This window comes from Mobula hypostoma, chromosome X1, assembly GCF_963921235.1.
Source record: "Mobula hypostoma chromosome X1, sMobHyp1.1, whole genome shotgun sequence".
NCBI classification, from domain to species: domain Eukaryota; kingdom Metazoa; phylum Chordata; class Chondrichthyes; order Myliobatiformes; family Myliobatidae; genus Mobula; species Mobula hypostoma.
Genome location: NC_086128.1, coordinates 30,551,387 through 30,576,674, shown reverse-complemented (window position 1 = coordinate 30,576,674; position 25,288 = coordinate 30,551,387). Strand labels below are relative to the sequence as shown.

At 42.2% G+C, this 25,288-nt stretch overlaps 1 protein-coding gene across 1 annotated transcript in view; it reads right to left on the bottom strand.

Annotated features, from left to right (window-relative positions):
* Positions 1 to 388: 388 nt before the first annotated feature.
* The window catches only part of tbx21 (T-box transcription factor 21), a 38,374-nt gene continuing 13,474 nt past the window's right edge, over positions 389 to 25,288 (bottom strand). The window contains exons 2-6 of the mRNA XM_063038009.1: positions 16,285 to 16,439; positions 7,570 to 7,691; positions 5,476 to 5,634; positions 4,072 to 4,133; positions 389 to 2,698 (exon numbers count right to left, since the gene is read on the bottom strand). Of these exons, the coding sequence (XP_062894079.1) occupies positions 2,005 to 2,698; positions 4,072 to 4,133; positions 5,476 to 5,634; positions 7,570 to 7,691; positions 16,285 to 16,439 (1,192 nt within the window). The 3' untranslated portion in view covers positions 389 to 2,004. The remainder of the gene's footprint in view (positions 2,699 to 4,071; positions 4,134 to 5,475; positions 5,635 to 7,569; positions 7,692 to 16,284; positions 16,440 to 25,288) is intronic.

Below are 25,288 nucleotides of genomic sequence, written 5' to 3'. Positions count from 1 at the left end.
CACATTGGGTGCAGAACCTCCAATTCTAATGGTGGTTACATTTTACACAACCTTCATAAGGGCTCTGAGATATCCTAATATTAAAAGTGGTATATAAATGCATAAACAAGAGATTTTGCAGATGCTGAAAATCTAGAGCATCACATACAAAATGCTGGAGGAACACAACAGGTCAGGCAAGAAAGGAATAAACAGTTGACATTTCAGGACTGATTGAGGAGTCTCGGCCCAAAATTACTGTTTATTCCCTTCCATAGATGCTGCCAGACCTGCCTCCAGTATCTGTGCATATGTAAATGCAAGACTTTTCCATGCAAAATTAACTTATAACAAAATATTTATTTTTTTCATTTTTATTAAAAAATGAAATAGCTACAGCCATTGGGCATTTGAGGTACATTTATTCAATATATACTACATTAACCTGTACAAAACCAGTAATGTACACCAAGGATTTTTGAATAAATTAAGTAATCAGGAATAAAACTCCATGCTCAAGAAAGATTTCACACTTAACACTGATACAGGAGGAGCATTTTTTTTTAATATAACTTATTGTGCATCTTCACATTTTAAGTCACGTGGTCAGTACCGATGTTGGTTGATTCCAAAGCCTTTACATTTTCCAGAATTGAAGCCATTTACAAATGGTCCCAAAATAATTACATCAAAATATTTACATACAGCCCCCACATAATATTTGTGCAGTTATAGAACAGCTATCTCCTTCTCCATGTCTCAATTGCCAACTGAGTGGCAGATAATCTTCATTTGAAACCTGGTAGTCAAAGTCACTGAAGGTCAGAGGTTAGAGCCTTAGAATTGGATACTAGCCCGTAAGCGGCGGTGGAGGACAACATATCAGGCAGGAGGTCATCACCCTTGAGTGACATTGGGAATGCAGTCCACCATAATGGGCATTGGCTCAAGGACTGAGACTGCCAATAATGCCCATCACAATTTTAATGAACTACCCCTGGAAAAAGAATGCTGTGTAATCCTGCCCCAGGAATTCAGTGCATTCCAAATAGGGAGGGGGAGAATGTGGACTGAGGACTGGTGATTGGGAACAAGAAACTGTAGGAGCAAGATGAATAAAATTACGGTGGTGTTGCCAGATCAGTTTATGATAGGGATGCAAACTGCCAATAATGACAAATATAATCACCACAGCTTTTTTTTTTTACTCAGCGTTTAATTTATTTGATTATAAAACAAACTTTTTTTAAAAACAAAAATAAAGGCTTGGTCAACTTCCAGGTCAATTACAACACATTCACAGTCCCAATATTATACGTTCTGTAAAGAGGGGCAAGGTCAATTTTCTTTAATGTTGCTGTGTTGAAGCTGCCAGCTGTCATCATCTTGCCGTTCCTTGGCAGTGTGATGAAAAATACTGAATTAGAAAAAGCACATTCTTAAAGTGAAACAATAACTCTTTAAACACAGTAAATAGATATATGCATATATTAAATGTACCTTTTGCCTCTGTGTTTTGCAACCAGATGCTTGAAACGATCTATAACTGGTAATTTTTATTGTCTTTTTTCCACTCTCTATATTGCAATTATAAGATATCTACCTGGTATCCTATTGTACATAAGAAAACGACATACCCAGACATGAGAACCCACCAATGAATGATAAAATTGTGCTTGAATGAAATGTTTTTATTTCCCTGTAACACCCATTTATATCACTTTAACTGGAGTAACAGTCCATCAATACAAACACTTCATACAGCATGGCCTCAAAATTCTGCAGAGAGCACCCTTTGTACCAGAGGGCAGTTTTAAACTCTGCAGTTCCATGAAGCTTTCTCCCTCCCTCTCTCTCTTTCTCTCTCTCTCTCTCTCTCTCTCTCTCTCAGGACTGCTGTAAGAAAACTTTTTAGATTTCAAAGGGTACTCCAACCCCGGTGGTGAGTGGTGAGGTGAGAGGGTTTGATGCAGAATTGGTTTGCAGCACAGTTGTACCAATGGGATTGATCTCGTCTGCAGCGATTCAGTTGGCATAAAAGCTGTAGTAACCGGTATCACTTCCATTTTCCTTCTCGCTGCTCTGATTGGGGGGCGAGTTCTCGGTGCTTGAGGTATAGGGGGACACCTTCCTCCGTTTACAATCAACCTCATACAGTCCTGAATCAGAGGAGTCCGCTGACTTTACAGAGGGAGGCTCGAGCCAGGAAGAGTCCTCTGTTTCCTTGCTTTTGTCCTCTACATTGGACAGCGTTGGCCTAGTATCACCTACAGGCCTGTACCAGGTCAGTGCAGAACTAGGCTTGCTGTGATGATACTGAGAAGGTCCCCTGGTGCCCCAGGTATTCCCTGAACTGAATGGATGATCTTGGTAGTAACCAAGGGCATGGGGGCTTGCTTGAAGTGGGAAACTTTTCATGCTGTAAGTCATAAATGCGTTTCCTGTGTATTCAGGATCATACGTACTGAAATCCAGCCGGTTGGTGTTAGACTGCTGTACTGGTGACATGAACCAGCGATGAGGGTTTGTAATATCTTCCCGGTGTTTGGACGTGTGGGACACAGTCCGATCCCCATTGTAGTATCTACCCTGTGGCAGAGCATTCATGTACTGGTCGTGTAGGAAAGGCTGGTAGCGTGGGGCGGGAACCAATTGCTGGCAATTCTGCTGGTCTGGCGGAGAAGGAGTTAGTCGGTCTCCTTCCGAGCTGGTGTACATTCTGAAAAATAGAGTTAGAGGGGTGGATCAGACTCTGACACATAAATGATGCCCAAGAAGCTTTTAGAGTTAACATTGCTTGACACGAGTATGTAGAAAGTTCAGCTGCCACGTGCATCCAGGACACCACAATAACCAGGAACTTGCCCATCCCCATGGCCAAACCAGTAATTCCCATAAATTACCCAAATCCCTGTGTCAAGCCTAAAGTATTCCCAGATAGTTAGATGTTGTGCTTGGGGAGGTTATAGGCCTTATTGACGTCAACAGCATCACAGTGGCATGTACTAAAGTGTGGAACTCCATTTGAATTGAATTTTTGTTTCAACCACAATCACCTTTCCAGGAACTCACATGGGTCGCAGGGGGAACAAAGAGAGCATCAGGAATTGAACTCTGATCGATGATTGCTGGCGCTATAGTTGTTGCACTAACAGCTATGCTACTGTACCATCCTGGTGAACAAACTGATCCTTGCACTACATACAGCAACAAGTTCTTTAGTGGTAATTTGGGTGGATATGACCATGAGCCTGCTGCATCAGTAGACATACACACTTGGCAGCCCTTCTCCCTAGGCTTATACCAATCAAAATGAGTTGCTGCATCCCTTAAGATTTGAAAAGGTTTCACATTCTGTATAACCAAATGGAAAGACTAGTCATGAATTTAACACAGCAGGTATTCAGGACAGATAAGACTGGGAAGAGGAGAGCTGAGTCAGACTCAAACCATCTCAGTTCCTGGATTTCGTCACATAGTGCAGTGCTTGCAGTTAACGTACATGAATGGAGCCCAACTTAAATTGGGTGAAAAGAGAGATGCAAAGATGGGGCTCAGGAAACGTGAGGGCACCTCTACCTCTTCTACTCTGGGGTGACCTGATCCCAATCTTCGATTTAGTCTGGCAGGAATCACAGTCAGCTTTCAGCTCAAAAACTGCATGGACTCTTCCTATTCTTTTGATCTTTAAGGAAAACTCACCAGGCCATCCCAAATTCTCAGACAACAGCCTAGCCATCCCAGGAATCAGGCCAATGATTAGAATCCCAAGCCATGCTTTTAGACCATAAAACATAGGAGCAGAATTGGGCCATTTGGCCCAAGTTTAATTTGCCATTGCCAATATGGCTAATTTATTATCCCACTCAGCCCCTTTCTCCTGCCTTCTCCATGTAACCTTTGAAGCCCTAATTAATCAAGAATCTATCAACCTCTGCTTTAAGTACACCCAGCAATCTGTGGCAATGAATTCCACAGATTCACCTCGTACCTTGCTCATTGGAAGTAGGTTGATGTGGTTAAAAAAGATCATTCCTTTCAGTTAGGATAATTTACAGCCTGTGTAGATATCGTTTGATTAAATATACTTACGAGTCAAAATTGTCTCGGAAGCCTTTTGCAAAAGGGTTGTGGTCTATTTTAAGTTGGGTGATCTGCAAGGGAAATGTTCCACAATGATTAAGCAGAGGTAGAAGTCCCCTGAAACAACTATAGTGTCTGCTTGCAGCAATTACATTAGACTGAAAACATTTCAGAACTCTAACCCACTACAATGAAGGCTGTTTAGCTTTAATTCTTTTACGGAGTTTGTGGGGATTTTCACTCAATGAGTTAACACGTTTATTAAAATGTAAGTAAATTAAAAGTTAATATCTTGCTTCAGGTTTCATAGAGAAATGCAGCACAGAAACAGGCCTTTCAGCCTATCTAATTCATGCCAACCTATTAGGCTGCATAGTCCCAGCAACCTGCCATAGTGTCATGGCCCTCCGTATCCCCCTCCCCATCCATGTTCTTATCCAGACTTCTCTTACACGTTGAAATTGAATCACTTCCACTGGCGGATGCTTCCACACTCTCACCACCCTCTGAGCAAAGAAGTTCCCCGCCCATTCCCCATAAATGCTTCACCTTTCGCCCTTAACCCATGACTTCTAGTTCTAGTCTCACCCAACCTCAGTTGCATTTACCCTATCTATAGCCGCCCTAAATTTGTACACCTCTATCAAATCTCCCCTCGTTCTTCTACTCTCCTTCACTTTAGGCTCATCCACAGGGCTGTAGGGATTGCCTGTCACCCACACACATCTAACAACCTGGTTTTCCGCTCCCTTGGCCTACCTTCCTGATCTCATCTCCCGTCTGTGCCCACCACCTTCATATCATTTTCCACCCTATGTCTCTATCCACCCACTCCTCCTCCTTCTCCTATTTTCTTCCTGACCCATTTCCACCTGTCACCCATCAGCCTCTTGTCTCAGGAATGGCCCCTCCCTCTCCTCCACCTGGCTTCATCTACCCAATACCCCCCCTCCACCTCATCTGGTTCCACCAGCTCTTGCTCTCACCCCTACCTCTAATCTCTTTGTACTTGCAATCTCCCCTCTACATGCTCACTTCTAGTGCAGGGTTTCAATCCATAACATTGGCCACTCCTTTCCCTCCACAGATGCTGGCTGACTGGCTGACTTCCTGGAGAAATTTTCACCCCTTTGTAATATACTGATGTGTCAACCTTGATTTTTGCTCCAGTCTCTGGATAAAGATTGAACTATTTCTGAACCAAAGTGCTATCTAATGAAGCTTGATAACTCCAAATGCTCCAGGAAATTTCCCATTGGCTCTGAGGTAGATAGCTCTATCAAACATATACTAGCACCCAATACATCCCCCATTTCCAATAGGTACATACACCACACTCCATTCATTGCCTTCCAAGTACCCTGACTGATAGAAAAGTCTCATTGGCCGAAATACTGATGGATGCCAACTCACATCTGCGTTCTGGTAGGCGGTCACTGCGATGAATTGTGTTTCAGGGAACGTGAATGCCTGCATTTTGGACGTGAGGTATGGATCTTCGGCACCATCCTCTTTCACTTGGACAATGTGCAGCCGGGGCTGGTACTTGTGTAGAGACTGCAGCACAATCATCTGCAAAACAATCCCGTACATCAGTCAAGAGAGGAAACCATCATTTGCAACTCCATCCCGTTAGATGGCATAGATAAGGTAGGTTGATCGAAAGGGCCAACTTTTTCTCAGGCTTCAAATGTCATTTACTAGATGACATGGCTTTCAGTTGTAAGGTGAGAAGAGGAGAGAGCTTAAAAGAGATGTGCAGGACAAGTTCTTTTTTAACACTGCGAGGGGTAGGTGCCTGGAACATGTTGCCAGGGTTGGTTGTGGAAGCAGACATGCTAGAACATAGAAAGCCTACAGCATAATACAGGCCCTTCGGCCCACAAAGCTGTGCCAAACATGTCCTTACCTTAGAAATTACCTAGGTTTACCCACAGCTCTCTATTTTTCTGAGCTCCATTTACCTGTCCAGGAATCTCTTAAAAGACTATCGTATCCGCCTCCACCACCACCGCTGGCAGCCCTTTCCACGCACTCACCACTCTCTGCATAAAGAACTTACCCCTGACACCTCCTCTGTTCCTACTTCCAAGCACCTTAAAACTGTGCGCTGTCGTGTTAGCCATTTCAGCCCTGGGAAAAAGCCTCTTGACTATCCACACGATCAATGCCTCTCATGATAATGGGAATGCAAAGAATGGAGGGATATGGATCGTGTGCAGGCAGATGGGATTAGATTCATTTGGCACCGTGGTTGGCACAGCCATTGTAGGCTGAAGAGTCTGTTCCTGTGCTATTCTCTGTGACTTTATGTGATGCAGGGGATGAATATGTCAGTGGTAAGGAAGGAAATTCAACGTCCATTCATCTCGAGAGGACTAGAATATAAATAGAAGGGTGTAAATGCTGAGTCTTTATAAGGCATTGGTCAAACTTCATTTGGGAGTATTGCGAGCAGCTTTGGTCCCCTTATCTAAGAAAGGATGTGCTGACAGTGGAGAGGATCCAAAGGAGGTTTATGAAAATGATTCCGGAAATGAAAGTGCTAATACATGTGGAGCATTTGATGGCTCTGGGCCTGTACTCGCTGCAGTTTAGAAAAATGAGGGGAATTTCATCGGAACCTATGGATTATTGAAAGGCCTAGATAGACTGGATGTGGAGAGGATGTTTCCCATAGTGGGGGAGTCTAGGGACCAGAGGGCTCAGGCACAGAATACAGGGATGTCCCTTTAGAACAGAGATGAGGAGGAATTTCTTTAGCCAGAGGGCGATTAATCTGTGGATTTCATTGCCACAGACGGCTGTGGAGGCCAAGTCATCGGGTGTATTTAGAACGGAGAACAGTACAGCACAAGAACAGGCCCATCAGCCCAAAATGTTGTGCCAAACCAATTAACTTTGTAATCAAATAGCCAACTAAGTTAATCTCTTCTGTCCATATCTTTCCATTACCCTCACGTTCACATGATTATCTAAACGTCTCTTAAAAGTCCCTAATGTTTCTCCCTCCACCACCACCCCAGGCAGTGGTATTCCAGGCACCCACAACGTGTCCATATCATCTCCTTTGAACTTACCCCCCTCAGCTTAAATGCATGCCTTCCGATATTTACCCTGGGAAAAAATGCTGTCTGACTACTCTATCCATGACTCTCATAATCTTATAAACCTCTCAGATCTCCCCTCAGCCTCCAGCACACCAGAGAAAACAACCCAAGTTTCTGCAACCTTTCATTATTCCACACGTGCCCTCTAATCCAGGCAGCATCCTGAAGAACCCCTTCTGCACCCTGGCCAAAGCCTTGACATCCTTCTTATAATGAGGCAACCAGAACTGTATGCAATACCTTATGTATGCTTTAAAACAGAGGTTGATAGGTTTTTAATTAGTAAAGATATCACCACTCACCGTGAGGGGTAGCAATTGTTTGAGGAAGGGCGACAAGTCCTGTTGTTTTTAAATAAGCTGCATTACTTAGAAATTTGTTGCAATCACAGGCTCACCTGAGTGACGTTGTTGGATGCTCCTTTGTTATTGGTCAGCTTTAGTTTACCAAAGGAGATTTCCTGGCGCATCCAGTGGGCCCCTGTGTTCGGAGAGTCTGGGTGCATGTACGTCCGATTACCTGCGTTGGGAGGAATATGTGCCCAGAACACAAAGTCATTCATCAGGCAGATATAGTGCACTTCCATCCCGACCATGAAGAATTACTTGAGCTCCCAAAGGGTAAAGGAAATTTATTATCAAAGTACATACTGTATGTCACCATATACTACTCTGAGATTCATTTTCGTGCAGGCATTCACAGTAGAGCAAAGAAATACAATAGAATCAATAAAGTACTGCATATTAAGACTGACAAACAACCAATGTGCAAAAGAAGGCAAACTGCAAATAAAAAATGAGTAAATAAATAATACTGAGGACTTAAGTTGTAGAGTCCTTGAAATTTGGAGAGTCCATAGGCTGTGGATTCAGTTCAGTGTTAGGGTGAGTAAAGTTACTCATCTTTCTTCAGGAGCCTGATGGTTGAAGCATAATAACTGTGTCTGAACCTGGTGGTGTGGGACCCAAGGCTTCTGTACTTCCTTCCTGATGGAAGCAACAAAAAAGAGAGAGCATGGCCTGGATGGTGGGGTCCTTGTTGATGGATGTTGCTTTCTTGTGGCAGAGCTCCTTGTAGATGTGCTCAGTGGTGGGGAGGGCTTTTCCTGTGATGGACTGGGCTGTATCCACTACTTTTGATATGCTTTCCATTTCTTGGGCACTGGTGTTTCCCCTATTGCTGTTTGTAAGAACTTGCTGGTGACAAATTGACTCATGTTTTACTACAACATTGCCTACAAAAAGTATTTTGGGATATCCTTAAAACATTATTCTATATAAATGCAAGTACGCCCTTCTCTCAAGTGAGTGACTCAGAAAGGAGCTGAACGCTTGAATTAGCCAAATTTTAAATGAGTCAATGGTACTTCCAAGAAAGCTACTAGCTAGTTTGAAAATTAACAAGCACCTACACCTAATGAAGTCTATCACAGCAGTGACTTTCCTTTTGGAAAGTTATTTCAATTTTTCTGCTATTTTCTCGTTGCCATATTGTATCTCTATATCCTAGTGTAGAAATGTTTTTAAAACGCAGAACAGTACAGCAAACACAGCACAATGTTGTGCTGACCTTTTAACCTACTCCAAGATCAATTGAACCATTCTCTCCCATGTAGGCCTCCATTTTTCTTTCATCCATGTACCCAAGAGTCTCTTTAATGTCTCTAATGTACCTACTTCTACCACCCCTGACAGTGTCTTCCACACACCCACCACTCCGTTAAAAAATGTATCTCTGACACTCCCCCCCCCCCATATTTTCTTCTTATCACCTTAAAAGTATGCTGTCTCATATTAGCCATTTCTGCTCTGAGAAAAAGGTGCCGGCTTGTCCACTCTATCTATGCCTCTTATCATCTTGTACACCTCTATTGAGTCACCTCTCATCCTCCTTCGCTCCAAAGAGAAAAGCCCTAGCTTGCTCTAATCCAGGCCGTATCCTGGTAAACCTGCTCTGCACCTCTCAAAGGTTTCCACATCCTTTCTATAATGAGGCGACCAGAACTAAACACAATTCTCCAAATGTGGTCTAACCAGAGGTTTTATAGAGCTGCAGTGTCACTTTGTAATGAACTGCTGGTTAACACAAGAGAGGATATAGTTCTTTGCTGAGTGATTTTTAGGCCAAGTCACTCTATGGTCACACTAACCGGAGCCCTATGCGGTTGCCAGCAAGCTAAAGTGAAACTAGATGGCCTTCCTACTTTGAACCCTGGGGCAACACCAACAGATTCCCCTTGGGATCACTGGCAGTGGGGTGAAGGTTTGCGCCAAGAGAGCAACACTGCTTTCTCCAGGCATCAAAGACTACCAATATTCAGTGAGATTCAGCCAATGAAGTGTGTGTGTAATGTTAGAAACACAGCAACCACATTACACACATTGTTTCCACAACAATGGGCTATTATTATTAACTAATCTGTTATTGGAAGAAAAAACAATGGTCTGAAGAACAGAGAATCCCTAAAGCCTCTTCAAATAGAGCCATTTTTATTTATACACTATGTACAACTTAGTCGGATGCCTGAACCTAACAACCCTATACATTCACTCAACGTCCCTGCCTGGTTCCCGGAATGCTGATTCCGCCATGAAGATTTGGTAAAGAAAAATCTAAGGATCCGTAATTCAGAAATAGGATAGCAGAATCTTCCACAGGGTTGATTCTAGTGTTCTCGCAGACAGGGCAGTCTGTTGGATATATCAGCAGGTCAGGCAGCGCCTGTCGAGGGGAATGGACAGTTTATGTTACGGTCCAAAAAGATAGAGGGGATTAGCCAATATAAAGATGTGAAGGACAGGCGTGGAGAAAAGGATAGGTGGGTCCAAGTGAGGAGGGATGTGAGGCAGATGGAGGAGGGAAGAGTGGGAATAGCAATAGAGGGTGGAAAGTGCTAGGCAGAGGCAAAAACAGGGCTGCTGAGGGTGGAATCTTATAGGAAAGGAAGGCGAGGCATGCAAAATAATAAGGGAGGTGGGAACAATGGGGGGAGAGGACCCAGTGGAAGGAATTTGCGGATGATGGGCAGATTGAGTGGGTGGAGGAACGGAAAGCAACAGCCTAATTGGGGCTGGGGTGGGCGTATAAGGAACTGGGTAGATCAGGAGAGGAATTGGGGAAGTCAATGTTCAGGCTGTCGGGTTGTGGATTACCCAGGCAGAATATGAGGTGTATTTTCCAGTTAGCCTGCAGCAGGCTGAGGTGATACGTCAGTGTGGGAATGGAGAGCGGAATTAAAATGGCTGGGAAATGGCAGCTCTGGAAAGGATAATTTGGTGCCATTGGCCTTGTGACATATACCTTCCTGAAGGGGTTAAATCACAAGGATGTTTACTGACAAGGGTGCTGAGGGATCCAGTGGCTACTGTACAGAGAAACAATCAGAGTAGTTGTTAAAACTACAAAGAACTGGCTGGAAAATATTACAGTGCATTAGCCACTGAGAGACCTAACCATGGCTGGAAAAGTCATGAGTCATTGAAACTGTTTAAGTGTATGAGGGACATTGAAAACCAAAAGCACACTGGTGTTGTGTGGGTATGTGGGGTAAGTGTCGTGGGAGTCAATTTAATACTAAACCATTTAATAGGTGGGTTATTCTGCCTCGTGTATAAAATAGCTTTCAGATGAGGGCACTGTTCCCCTACACTCATGCTGCCAACTCTATAGCAAGATGCAGCTCCAGAATTTCCACAGTGGAATCGTAATCATACCCTGACCTGGTTTGATTGCCCTCCAACTTGCAGAGAGGAATCAAACCAATTTTTGACCCTTTCACTGCTGCTCTGAACTACCTCCGACTAGTATTAGTAGTAGTGCGTGTCAAGAGTCGATTATGATGTCCTCCTAGGAGACGCCTTTTGGTGCTTCTTCAGGTAGCTGTAGAAGCTGATCTGGCATCAACAAATTCTGAGAGCAACACTCACAACTCGCTGGAGGAACTCAGCAGGTCGGGCAGCATCCGTGGAAAAGATAGGTCGACGTTTCGCGCCAGAACCCTTCGTCAGGACTTCGTCAAGCCCTCCGCTACTTTCTTTTCCACTGTCTGCCATATTCTGAGAGGCTTTCAGACCTCTCAACCCTACCCCCTTTGCCACTTACTGATCGCCTCAGGGCTCAATCCAGGACAATCTAAGTGCTTAGCTCTGAGAAATTAGTATAAACCAACAATGCCACAGGCTACATCTGATCAAAGCTTTGCACTCTGCTCTGTCTACGTAGGTACAACAGGTAATTAGGAAAGCTAGTTACTGTTCATTAATTAGGGAACTAAAATACAAAAGTTAGGAAGTTATACTTCAGTAATAAATAAACTGCTGGAGGAACTCAGTGGATCAGGCGGTATCTGTTGAGGAATTACAATTCCCCTCCATAGATGCTGCCTGACCTGCCGAGTTCCTCCAGCACCCTGTATCTGTGTACCATTTTACTCAGTGTACATCTGCTTGTTCATCAGCCAATCATGTGGCAGCAACTCAATATAGAAAAGCATGCAGACATGGTCAAGAGATTCAGTTGTTTTTCAGACCAAACATCAGAATAGGGAAGAAATGTGATCTAAATATCTTTGACCATGGAATAATTGTTGGTGCCAGATGGGGTGATATGCGTATCATAGAACTGCTGGTCTCCTGGGATTTTCATGCATAGCAGCCTCTAGAGTTTACAGAGAGTGTTATGAAAATCAAAAAATATCCAGTGAGGGGCAGTTCTGTGGGTGAAAATACCTTGTTAATGAGGGGGTCAGAGGAGAATGGACAGACGGGTTCAAGCTGACAGGAAAGCGACAGTAACTCAAGTAACCACGTGTTACAACAGTGGTGTGCAGAAGAGCACCTCTGAATGCACAACACATCGAACCTCGAAGTAAAGTTAACCTTAAACCTCACCGGTTCTAGACTTCCAGTAAGATGGTGGCGTACTTGGACCCAGCGGCCTCTATAGGGCTAACCAAAAGTGTTCATTTTAAAAAATTTTTTTACATTTGCAAGACACTGCTAGACATGAAGAACTTCAAATACTGCAAGTCTACCCCGTTAGCAAGATGCTCTCTGGTAGAGAAGCTGGAGGAGTTGGACTTAATGTAAACCGTGCTATTGCCCGCTAGAGAGTCGGAGGAGTTGGTACGTGAAGGCAGTGTGCAGTCTAACAGCAAATAATTGTCTTAGTTGTTTTACTTGCGATCACAAGACCCTGTTGGGGCTTGGTAATGTGGAATGCTGCACGGCATTATTGGGAGGACCGATGACGGGGGAGCTGCATGGTCTCGGTTGTAGTGTGGACTGGGCCTTGTGCCACGGTGTCATCTGTTGCACCCACTCAGGAGAGGTGACACCAGACAATATCCATGGTGGCATTGGTGATGCCCTCCCGTGTCCGTTTGGGCTATATTATATTTTTTGTGTGACTGTATGTTTATTGCTATCTTATATGTGCCTTGTGCTGTGTATGACTATTGGTACTGTGTTTTGCACTTTGGCCCTGACGTAACACTGTTTCATTTTGCTGTGCTCATGGGTATTCATGTAGGGTTGAATGAGAAGTAAACTTGAATTTGGAACTTGAGGGTACTGATTGTATGTTCCTATCTACCTTTGCATCATCCGTGTGTTTAAAACCATATCTTTGGTGCATTCACCCAAGTTATTGAAATAAATATTTTTTTAAAAAATTGAGAGCCTAGCATCAATCCCTGTGGAATACCAACCAGAAAAAAAAACTGTTATGTCTCTGCTGTTTCCTGTTAGACAACCAGTCTTCTATCTCCTACACCAGAAGCTTTTATGAATCAAACTAAAATGTGCTTCTTATGTAAGGACTTTTGGTAATCCATCTAAAATAGTATCTACTTTCATTTACGTACATCGCTACTTCAAATTCACTGAGGATGGCCAAATAAAGTTGGCAGTTACCTTTTGAAATCCATGTCCATTTATTAATTTTTGGATGATTTGCTATTTTCTATTCTGGGGATTCCAATCTAGTCTATTGCCTGTCAGGTGACTGATCCCAAGACATATTCAGTATCCTTTCTTATTACATGTTACAATTACACCAATATACCTTTCCAATGAGTCCTTTCATATCCCTGTAATCCCTTCTACAAGTGATTTTACAGTGCTTGCCTTAGGTACAAACATGGCCATAGTGGAACTTTTTAATTTTCAGGCATGGAATGCACAAACTATGAAGGGCTAGAAGTGGAGAGGAAAGTCACAGGAAGCAAAAGATGTACAAATCAGTCCCAACTTCAGTTGAATGTTATATCATGCAAAGTATTAAACACTAAATAGAATCATAGTGAATAAACATTCAAATCAAATTGGAACCAAGTTGTTTGGTGGCAATCGTGGGGAAATATTTTTCTCTGCCTCTCTTCCCCCAAAAAATAAGAAGGGTGGCGATTTGGAAATTTAAAAGCTAATTCTGATTGTGTTAAGTCATTGTGATGATTGTTCAGCCAAGGTGGGTCGTGCAAAAGAGAGAAACCATAATCTAACAGAAATGAGGGTGACTTTAGAGAGGCTTAGGAGGAGGTGCAAGAAGGTGCTTCGTGTTTCTTGGTTTTCTGGTATAGTCTGGTGTAGTCCAGCATCAAGCAATTTTAGCCATGAGGTTACATCAGTAACTGATATCAGTGTGAAAGAGCATGGCTGGTCAAAGAGGGTGTAAAGAGAGAAGTTGTTCCTATTGGTGATTAGGGAACAGATTCAAAGTGTACAAAGAGGAAAGGGAGGCAGAAACAGCAATCAAGTCTTTCAGGAGAGAACTGGACTGGCATGTAAGGAAAAATAAAAGCTTTATGAGTTCGGAGCAGGAGAATGGCACTAGCAGGATTGCTTCAGCAGGTGCTTACATAGATTTGATGGGCTGGACAGCCACGTTCTGTGCTGTGACAATCATAAATTACTAGTGGTTCTTCAGAACGAGGTCATCTGGCAAAAATTATTTTTACGTGAACCATTCATTCTCAGTAATTTCAAGTAAGTTCACCACAAATGACTGCATTAAACACTGGTTCAGATCACGTTTTTGCTGATTGTTCAGCAAAGTTTTGGTTTTCTTTGGTACACATTTGCTCAGTAAGATGTGTTAACCATAGCTCATTGTGCTCTGCTCTCACCTCAGGAGGGTGTGGTTTCATGTCCGATGCAAGAGATGTAAGCATAAAAATATCTCAATACCTCAGTCCTCCGAGGGATTGTCAGAGGCACTTTTCAAATGTGATGTTAAACTGAGTTCACTCAAATAGAGTACTTATTACTAATGTGCTGAATATAGATTCATGGAAATAAGATTTAGTTCAGCTTCCCAGAGAGGAGTGATCTGTGGAAGTGTATACTCATGGAAGCTGTAGAGGCTACCTAGCTAAATAATTTTAAGACACATATAGATTTTTGCATAGCTGGGGAATTCAGGATTATGGGGAAAAGACAGGTCGGGGGAGCTGAGCCCACAGACAGCTCACTGAATGGTGGAACAGGCTCAATGGGCCGGGTGGTCGATTCCTATTCCTGTATATTATGTTCTTATGAATAATATGAACATTGTTGTCTATGGGAGTATGCTGGATTAAATTAGCTGCTGTATTTCCTACATTATATTTGCCGAGACTCCAGAAATATTCCACTGGTTCTGAAGAGCTTTGCACGGAGAAGTTTTGGGGTCGCGAAAGGTTGCAAAACAAAATTTTATCTTCATACAGATTGGAGACGGGGTGGTGGTGTTGTGGGGCTCGGGTTTAGTCTTGGGTCTGTGATGGGTTAGACCTAATCTCAATCAGAACAAAACGCCGACCAGAATCAGGATTTCTGGTCACCGAGAAGAGCTTGCCTGTCACGTCTGATGTGTGAACATCAGCAGCATCTGACATTGTGGTTGAAGAGCTAATGACAGGCAGTCTGATGTCAAGATTCCGAGAGTCAGATATCAAACAGAAGCAAGTCTGCACAACTGAGGGGAAATTTATTTGATGCACCCACAATAAACACAATTTATAACTGGCAACACTAAATAAAACTACACCAATTATCAATGTGCCAGATATGATTAAAGTTTATTAACTACATGAGCCAAAGTAAAATCGAGATATTCATTACCTCAGTGCATAATTGTGGAGCCAATATCACAAGCATATAGTAAATTGTGTAAAACCTAAAAGGTGGGGTTATTCACGCTGCGTGGCTAGTCCTTGAGAACCTCACACGGTAAAATACTGAATGCCAGAAAATCTGAGGTTTCCTTCCTCTCATGAACAAAATTCATTCCCCTGAAGGCGACTGTCAGCCAGGTATTTGAGCCCAGAAGTGCTGATGGCCTAATTCAACCTGTGCTGCAGAGTGATCTGGAGTAGAAACTCAGTACAGATCTCGGGCCCTGTCCCTCATCCCTCCAATACTAATGGTATGGTCTTCATCCAACCAGCATCAGTCCTTTGGCTCCTCCAATTCACTCTCATTCTGAATGGTTTGCACTCTTAAATTAAGCTTTTACCAACACCTCAACCTTGTTAGAACTTTATCCTCCATCAAATATTACCCTATATTTAAATACAGGTTACTGTACTGAAGTAGAGCTTAAATCCTTAAAATGTGTATCACCTTCCGATCCTCAGGACCTTCACAAGCCAGATTTTTGCTTCAAAGCCTAAAAGCAGACCACTGAGGAAAGGTGCTTTGGATCTCTGTGGCAGACTGCAACGAATGGGATTTAGTTTGGATTTTTGAGACAATGGTTGGAGCAGAAATGCTTTTGAAATGCACAGCAGAGAATTTTTTTATGACCTTCCAAATGCCATCATGCTCTAACACTGAAAGTTAACCATTACCCACAGATATAAATATAAAATAGTATACATCCGAATTTTCCTATTGTATATGTACATCAATGCATAAAATATACCAAGACATATTTGATTGTATTACGTTATTATGAATGTATCGAGCTCCATGCATTAAAGTCTACTGCCTTCTAGAAACTCATAACAAGGCAGCATATGGTACGCCTGGACCGAAGATCAGTGTGTACTTTCCCTTCCACGTAGCCGAATTATGCAGTACTTCCAGTAAATATCACCGTGAATAGACATTCCTTCTGTCTGTAGCACACTAACCTTGCATATTGCCTTCCGCTTTGCCACACTGCACCCACTTTCCTCCCTGGTACCTCCAATGATGCTGATCCGCCAGGACAACATCCACATAAATATTATAATGAGCAGAAGGATCCAGCCCCGTGATGTTAAAGCTCAGGAAAGGAAACATCCGCCTGGAAGAAGAGGGAAAGAAAAATACAAGTGTTCAGTATTACTGGAAAAATGAACCATTTGACATTTGATTTCCCACTGCACAGTTTACATTCCGAGATCAGGCAACATCTCTGGGGTTAACGTTTCAAGTTCTGCTACATTAGCTTTAATGAAAAGTTATTGATTTGAAACGCTCGCTCTCTGATTCTTTCTCCACAGCTGATGCCTGTCTGACGAGCATTTGTCGCCTTAACACCTAAGTTGCCAGGTCTGTTATCTTCGTTGTTTGAGGGACCTTGTTAAATGCAAATTGGCTGCCCATGATAATCACAATATTGACAGTACCTGCTTCGAAAGTGTTTTATCAGCTTTAACACACTTTTATTAAAACGTCACTCTAGCAAATCATTTCTTCCGAGAGAGGAAAACTGAACAATGGAAAAGAATGCTTAGTCAGTTTGATAACCCGGTAATTACTCATTCAGCGGTAGGTGTTTTAATACACAAACAAAAAGAAACATAATTTAAAGTAAAGCTACCGGAAAACGCCTGCGGGTTTCAACCATTCAGCTCGTCCAGTCTTCTCTACCATTCCATCATGGCTGATTTATTATCCCACTCAACCCCATTCTCCCGCCTTCTCCTTGTAATCTTTGATGCCTTTACTAATCAAGAACCTATCAACCTCTGCTTTAAATACACCCAATGACTTGGCAACCCCAGCCCTCTGAATTCCACAAATAAATCCCTCCTCATTTGTTTTAAAGTGATGTCCTTCTGTTCTGAGGCTGTGCCCTCTGGTCCTAGATTCCTCCACTATCGGAAATCTCCTCTCCACATTCACTCTGCCTCGGCCATCCAATATTTGATTGGTTTCAATGAGGACCCCCCCACCCCAATTCTCTACTGAGTCGTCAAGTACTCTTCATAACCCTTTCATTTCTGTGCTCATGTCAGATCATGTGTGCCAGTGTTTGTTTAGGGAACTCAGTTTGAAAACGATATAGTGCAACAGGTTTCTCCTTAACAACACCTAACTCAATCGCCATGGTCCCCAATGGTTCAATGACTCCTGTGGCTCAACAAGAGTCCACATGAGAAGGTTGAGTTTGAGTCCAGTTCCCATGATCTGATCACAAACTCTAGACCAACTCTGGAGTGCATTACTGAGAAAGTGGTGCACTGTCCAGAGGGAAAGGGAAGACCCAGCCGGCTCTCTGGTGGATGTAATGAACCCACTGTGTTATGGGAAGATAAGCACGAGGGTTGACAATGATCTCTTGGCCTTAAACTACATTGAAGAATATCAGTAAAGAAGGAATATGGTGTGCTTGCCTTTAATCAAGACAAGTCAGGAAGCCATGTTGCAATTGCATAAAACATTGTTTAAGCCATATTTGAAGTATGGTGTGTATTTCTAGTCACATTACAGGAAGAACATGGAGGCTTTGGAGAACGTGCAGAGGACATCCATTGGAATATTGACTGGACTAGAGAATATTAGCTATAAGTAGGAGTTTAACAAGCTTGGATAGTTTTCTCTGGAGTTTCAGGGGCTGAGGGAAAAAGTGATGGAGTATAATATTATGAGAAGCATAGATCCTCTTTTAGCCAGTCTGGAAATGTCAAATAGTATGAAGCACAAGAGGGATAAAGTTTAAGGGTGATGTGCAAAGTAAGTTTTTCTACAGAGTTTTAGGTGCCTGGAATGGGCTGCTGGTTGGAGGGGACTTGGGAGTTGTAGAAGCAGATACAATCAGCGGGCTGGGATCGGCATGAGAGATCATTCATTGGTGACGCAGCACGAGAATTCAGGAGCTCTGGTGCTTTTGGCTCTTTTCGGCAGGCTGCAATCAGCATGGGGCCAATAATAAGAAGGGAGGTGTAAGCGGAGCGCATGTTGTGTGAGTGGACGGTGTTACAGCAGCCAGACTTGAGCTCAACAGGCTTAGGTGAGGACTGGCGGAGCTTATAAGTAAGCTTCAAGTAAGTTTTTTTTGTCAGTACGTAGGTAGTGCACTGAGAATGGGTACTGATTTTGTGGTATGGTCCTTGGGTGAGATGTGAGAACTCTAGGAGATCTCCTGTCTCTTTGATAACTACACCTGCATGAAGTGCATCGAGCAGCAGCTCCGTAGAGACCATGTTAAGGAACGGGAGCTGCAGCTCGATGACCTTTAGCTCATACGAGAAAATGAGGAGGTGATAGATAAGAGCGACAGGGAGGTAGTCACACCGAAGATGCAGGTGGCAGATACCTGGATGACTGTCAGGAGAGGGAAAGAGAATAGACAGCTATTGTAGAGTACCCCTGTGGCCGTTTCCCTCAATAATAATCAAACCACTTTACATACTGTTGGGGTAAGGGGCAGGGGGGGGTGGAAGATGACCTACCAGAGGGAAGACCCATTGATTCTAGCTCTGTGGCTCAGAAGGGAAGTGGGGGGGAGAGAAGAGGAGAGCAGTAGTGATAAGGGATTCCATAATTAGAGGAGCAGAAAGCAGAGACACCAGATGGTACGTTGCTTCCCAGGTGCCAGGGTCAGTGGCGTCTCAGATCGAGTCCACGGCATTCTAAAGGGAGAGAGTGAACAGTCAGAGGTCTTGGTAGGAAAAGCAAGAAGGTCCTTAAGAAAGAATATAGGGAGTTAGTTAGAAAGCTGAAAAGCAGGACCTTCAGGGTATTAATCTCTGGATTGCTGCCTGTGCCACGCGCCACTGAGGGAATGATTAGGATTAATTGGCAGGTGAATGCACGGCTGAAGAATTGGTACAGGGGACAGTGTTTCAGGTTTCTGAATCATTGGGATCTCTTCTGGGGAAGGTTTGACCTGTAAAACAAGGGACGGGTTAGACCTGAACCCGAAAGGGACCATCCCTGAGTCGTGGCTGACAGAAGATCATAATTGGGAGCTTAACATCCATTGTATCGAAAGGACAAGCAGGTACGCAGAGGGGTTGAGGAGGTTCTGTTATTAAAAAATAAAATCAAATCCTTAGAAAGAGGTGACATAGGATCAGAAGATATAGAATCCTTGTGGGTAGAGTCAAACTCCAAGGGTAAAAAGACTCTGATGGGAGTTATACACAAGCATCCAGTAGCCAGGATGTGGGCTACAAATTACAACAGGGCATAGAAAAGTAATGTAAAAAGGGTAATGTGATAATCATGGGGGATTTCAATTTGTGGGTAGATTGGGAAAAATCAGGATGGTGCTGGATCCCAAGAGGGGGAATTTGTAGAATGCTAATGGGTAAGGGGACAGCAATTCTGGATTGGGCGTTGTGTAATGGAACAATTTAATTAGGGAGCTTAAAGTAAAGGGACCTGAGGAGGCAGTGATCATAATATGATAGAATTCACCCTGCAGTTTGAGAAGAAGTTAAAATCGGACATATCAGTATTACAGAGCAGTAAAGGGAATTACAGAGGAATGAGAGAGAAGCTGGTCAAAGTTGATTGGAAGGGGACACTATCAGGGATGACGGCAGAACAACAATGGCTAGAGTTTCTGGGGGAAATTCAGAATGCGCAGGATAGATACATCCCAAAGATGAAAAAATATTCTGAAGGGAAGATGAGAGAATGGAGTGATATTGGTCATAGGTGGGCAGATTTGGCGTCATGGTTGACTCAGATGTCATTTGGGCCTATTACTGTGCTGTATTGTGCTGACTGATTATAACATTGTGATCCATGGTGATCAAATCGCTTGCCATGTTTCTTGCACTGAAGCATTGACTACACATCACAAGCACTAAACTGACTGTTAAGACACCTGAGAAAATGTTGAAATGTGAACAGGCTCAAGCAATGTGTGTGCTTCTTTAATAAACAACAATGCAATGCTAAATTAAGGTTTCTTCTGCTCTGATACCTTAGGACTCACTTCTCCTTTTACAAAGGATATATACTATTATACTCTATCAGCCAGGCAAGACTTGGTTCATCCTGGTTTTGTGAAAAGAGAATGTTTAGTTCTGAGGTACTTTGGAGAGTCTTCACAGCTTGATTGGAATAACAGCAGTGAATACACAATTCAAGCAATGGAACGTACAAAATAACACTCATTAGTGTGCACAACAATGCAGTAAGTAAAACCTCCAACAGGCCGAATTTGTTTTGAGTTTGTCAACACTTCTAAGTCAATTTTTGAAAATCACAGATCAAACCACAATGATAAATAAGGATGATGAAAATTTGGATAACATGTACACTTAGCACCTACAAAAGTACTTCTCTATATAAAAAGCACATGAAACCATTACAGAGGATGATATCAACAGAAAATACTTTGCATTGGTTTTGGACCTGAAATTCAGTAAAACCAAAACATCTTTATCTTTACTATATACGTAGCAGAACTACTTATTGTGAACCTTACAAGGATGATCTTGTTTCCATTGTACGGTATAATGGGCGCTAAAGGATTAGATCATCTGATCTTTTGCCATTTTTGGGCAGCAATGCTGTGAAATACTGAAGCAACTCTAGATGAGCTAATAATTCCGATGCTATGGCTCAGTTATTAATTCCATTCAAATATTTGAGCAGTCCACAAAAATTAAACTAAACCCTAAGTTTGGAAGGTGTTTCTCACCCTCTGTTAGGATGGTTAAATATATATGAATGATTATAGAACAACAGTCATACAGCACAAAGGCAGGTCCTTTGGCCCTTCAAATCCATGCAACCAAACACCCATTTACCTTGCTGTTACACTAATGCCTTTCTTTATTCTTCTCACACTTTCGTCATCTTCTCCAATATTTCTCCACTCTCTTACACAGTAGGGTTAATTTTGAGTGGCCAATTAACCCATCAACTTGCATGTCTTAAGGATTGGGGTGGAGGGGGGGTGAAACCAGAGACATGCGAGTCACTGGGAATTGGAATTGGGTTTATTGCCGCATATTCTGAGATATAGTGAAAATCTTACCTTGCATACTGTTCCTACAGATCAATTAATTACACAGCGCATTGAAGCAGTACACTTAAAACCATAACAATGCAGAATAAAATAACAGCTGCAGAGAAAGTGCAGTGCAGGTAAATAAGGTGCCAGATCGTAACAAGATAGAGTGTGAATTCAACAGAGTCCATTTTATTATAATAGAGAACGAATTAAGAAGTTGTCTTTCAACCTGGTGGCATGCACTTTTTAAACACTTGTATCTTCTGCCTGAAGAATGAACGAGTCTGGAATGGGTAGGGTCGTTGATTGTGTTGGCTGTTTTGCCGAGACAGTGAGATTTATGGAGAAGATCCATGGAGGGGTGGCTGGTTTCCATGTGCTGAGCTCTTTGTCCACAGCTCTCTGCAATTTCCACAGAGATCATCAGAAGTCATGATTTATTTTATTTTGAGAAACAGTGCAGAACAGGCCCTACCGACCCAACGAGCTGCACCAACCAGCAACCCACCTATTTACCATTGGCCTAAGCACAGAACAATTTACATTGACCAATTAACCTATTAACTGGTATGTCTTTGGAATGTGGGAGGAAACCAGACCTCCCAGAGGAATCACACTTGGGGAGAATGTACAAACTTCTTACAGGCGGCGTCAGAATTGAAATCCAAATTCCGACGCCCCAAGCTGTAATCGTGTCGTGCTAACTGTTACACTGCCATGGGGCCCATCTCTGGACCCAGGTCTCTAGAGCTGTGAGGAGCTTTACTAGTGCGATTATGCTGCTCCTAAGAAAATGTTTCAGCCCATAAAATGGAAGTGCAGATGGGGAGTATTTTGAAACATATACCTGTTTTCATGAAAATTAACTTTGAAAGTTAAGAAAAGGGAGTCTCTGAAATGGTCAGGTTGCAAATTCTTTAATCATGTATAGTGCTCACAAGGAACACAAAGTCTGTCAATAAGTAAGTTTTAGAATTGGCTGCCTGACACTGGTGTGAATGAATTATCATTGACTTAAGCCAACTGCATATTAACATCTGCTCTTTACCTTACTCCGATCACAATTTCAGCGGATTTTGCCAAGCAGCATCTTAGAATATTAGAATATATCAAAATTAAAAGAAAATGTATGAAGTCCAGCATGAATTTCAATGCTCAGCTGGGCAAAAAGTGATGCAAGACAAATAATGAAATATTAGGACTGATGAATAAGAAATTTAAATTATTATTCCATCGCTGTGTCTCTTTGGCATTGACCGGCACCATGGTTAGTGACTCCCCTAACAACAACATTCTTGAAGTTATCATTGACCAAAAATTTAACTAAATCAGTCCAATTTAGCTACAAGGGCAGGCCAGTGACTCTCCTCTTGACATGCTAGGCATTTCTGCCCTCTACACGTTACAGCACACAAGTCTGAAGAAATCCCCTCCACCTTTCTAGATGAGTGAAAATTCCATCTATAAGCACATCTGGTAGCTTTTACACTTTACTCTGCAATTGTTATTGTTGTATTTTATTCAATGCACTGTGTAATTTAATCTGTATGAACAGTATGCAGGACAAGTTTTCATTGTATCTTGGTACATGAGACAGTAATAAACCAATACTAATACCAACATCAATAACATTCAACATCATACAGATCCATTAACCTGAAAAAATCGGAGTCCCTCCCCTTCGATGCTGACAAGTTGTGGCAAACGGTGCCTGCAGTCTACAAGATTAATTGCAGTAAATTGTCAAGACTTCTGTAATATTACTTCCTAATTCAGTGTTCCCACCATCTAGAAGGACAAGGCCACGTAGAAGTGTAACCGTTTTTAATCACGTACCATTCTGATGTACAAATATCACTTTCTTTACCATCATTGCATCTAATTCATGGAACTCCTTGTTAACAATATTGTGGAAGTCAACAGGCCAACTACAGCTGTTGAAGATGCTAATTTGCCATATCTATCTCATTAGAAATTATATGTGGGCATTAACTGTTCTTTACACTGAAATCTTGCCAATCAAAGTTATGTAACAACCTAAAAGTCTACAAATCTAAGAAATAAACTTTTTACAAGCTGTACAAAGAAAACTGGAAATTGGATCAGTACAACTCCGCAAACCCCCAAATATAGCGCCTATTATGAATGTTGAGAAGCAATTTTTAAAAATTAACTGAGGATAATATGAAAATATTTCAAAGCTTAGTGTTCAAGTTAGGCTGATACCACAGATGAGAAAGCAATAGCATTTGATTTGAATTCCAGATTGTGGTTCTACATTTGGTTTCCTCAAAGTTTCTTTCGTGATGCCTGAATCTTTTATGAAACATTTCTTGCTGGGTCATTCCTCTGTCTTGTTACCACACTCCGTAACTTGTAGCATAATCTTAGCCATAGAAAACAAAGGCTACAAACTTCCAGAGAGGGGAAAATAGCACAATCCATACTATTAATTTTCACCTACCTCAGAGCAGAAGATACACTCTTTGAGTATTGAACTAATAGATCTATCTCTAGCAACGAGTTTACAAGTCTCAGCTTCAGTAAAGGGAGGTTCCCCACAAGGACATACAAATTTCAGTTGCACCAATGAGTAATTTGTAATAACTTCACTACATTGATGAATATTGATATTCTGACACGTTCCAAAACATGAATCTATTTACTACTTGAAAGCATTATAGCAATGGCTTCAATCTATCATCAATCATGAACCCCAATTGTCCATTTTCCATGTATTATTTTTACTTCTGTTTAGATAAGGAATTCTATACAAATTGTAGGTAAAACCAAATTTGGTATCTTTTGATGGATAGGTGACTTGTCTATAATGATATGTGACAAATGCATACATCTTGTTTCAATGAAAACTGGGCACGTTTGTGTTCCTGCTGATTCTCCCCTGCACGTGTCTCTTCATTTAAGTACATTTCTGTCATTTTGTTTAGCTGCCTCTCAAACACATCACATATGCCTACACAGTTCTGCGTTTGCCTGCTCTCATCACGATGCCCACCTTTATTCAGATTCCTACATCTTATTCTGGACTAGGTTTAGGCCAACCAATTAGCCCTGGTGTTTAGGATTATAGCTCCAGGCCAGTCATGAAGCACAGGAGATCCCAAAACTGTAAACCCTGTGGTCTGAGACAAGCAACAATCAGCGGTGGTGTTACTCCCTATGTATTTCCATGTACTTGCTCTCCAAAACAGTAAGTGAGTAAAGTTGTTAAATGCCATGGGGAGAAGGCAGGAGAATGGGGTTGAGAAGGAAAATAAATCAGCTATGATCAAACGTCAACGGCCCAGATAGCTTAATTCTGCTAATAGGTCTTATCGCCTTATGTGACTTCATGAAGGCATGGATTAATGGCAATTGGTAGTTGGTTTATTCATATCATGTGTATCAGGATACTATGAAAAGCTTTAATTTGCATTACCATCCACACAGATCATTCCATACATAAGTCCATTCACTAAATTACATCAGAGAATTGTGACAACGGAGTTTTCAGACTATCTATCAATTGTAATGTCACAGCTGAAGCTGTTGTATGAGATGGTAGGTAGTATTTTTCAAGAAAATGTAATAGTCACCATTAACATATACCTTGAATGTTCTCAAATGACATGACACCACGCTGGCAGTCGGCAAACCAAACCTGAGATATTAACGCAAATGACAGGAGTGTGTCTAAAGTGATTGCTTAAAAGAAGGTGCTTAAAGGAGACAAAACCATGGTGGTGGGGGGGGGGGAATTCTAAGGCATGGGACCTTGGCAGTAGAAGGCACAGCTGCTAATTCCACAGGGATTAAAGTACTCAAGGACTCGAAGAGCAGAAACCATGGGCAGTGCTGGCAGCTCTAAGTTGGTAGGCCACTTACAGGGTTTTCCTGATGAAGGATCTCAGCCCAAATCATCAATTGTATAAATGCCGCCTGACCTGATGAGT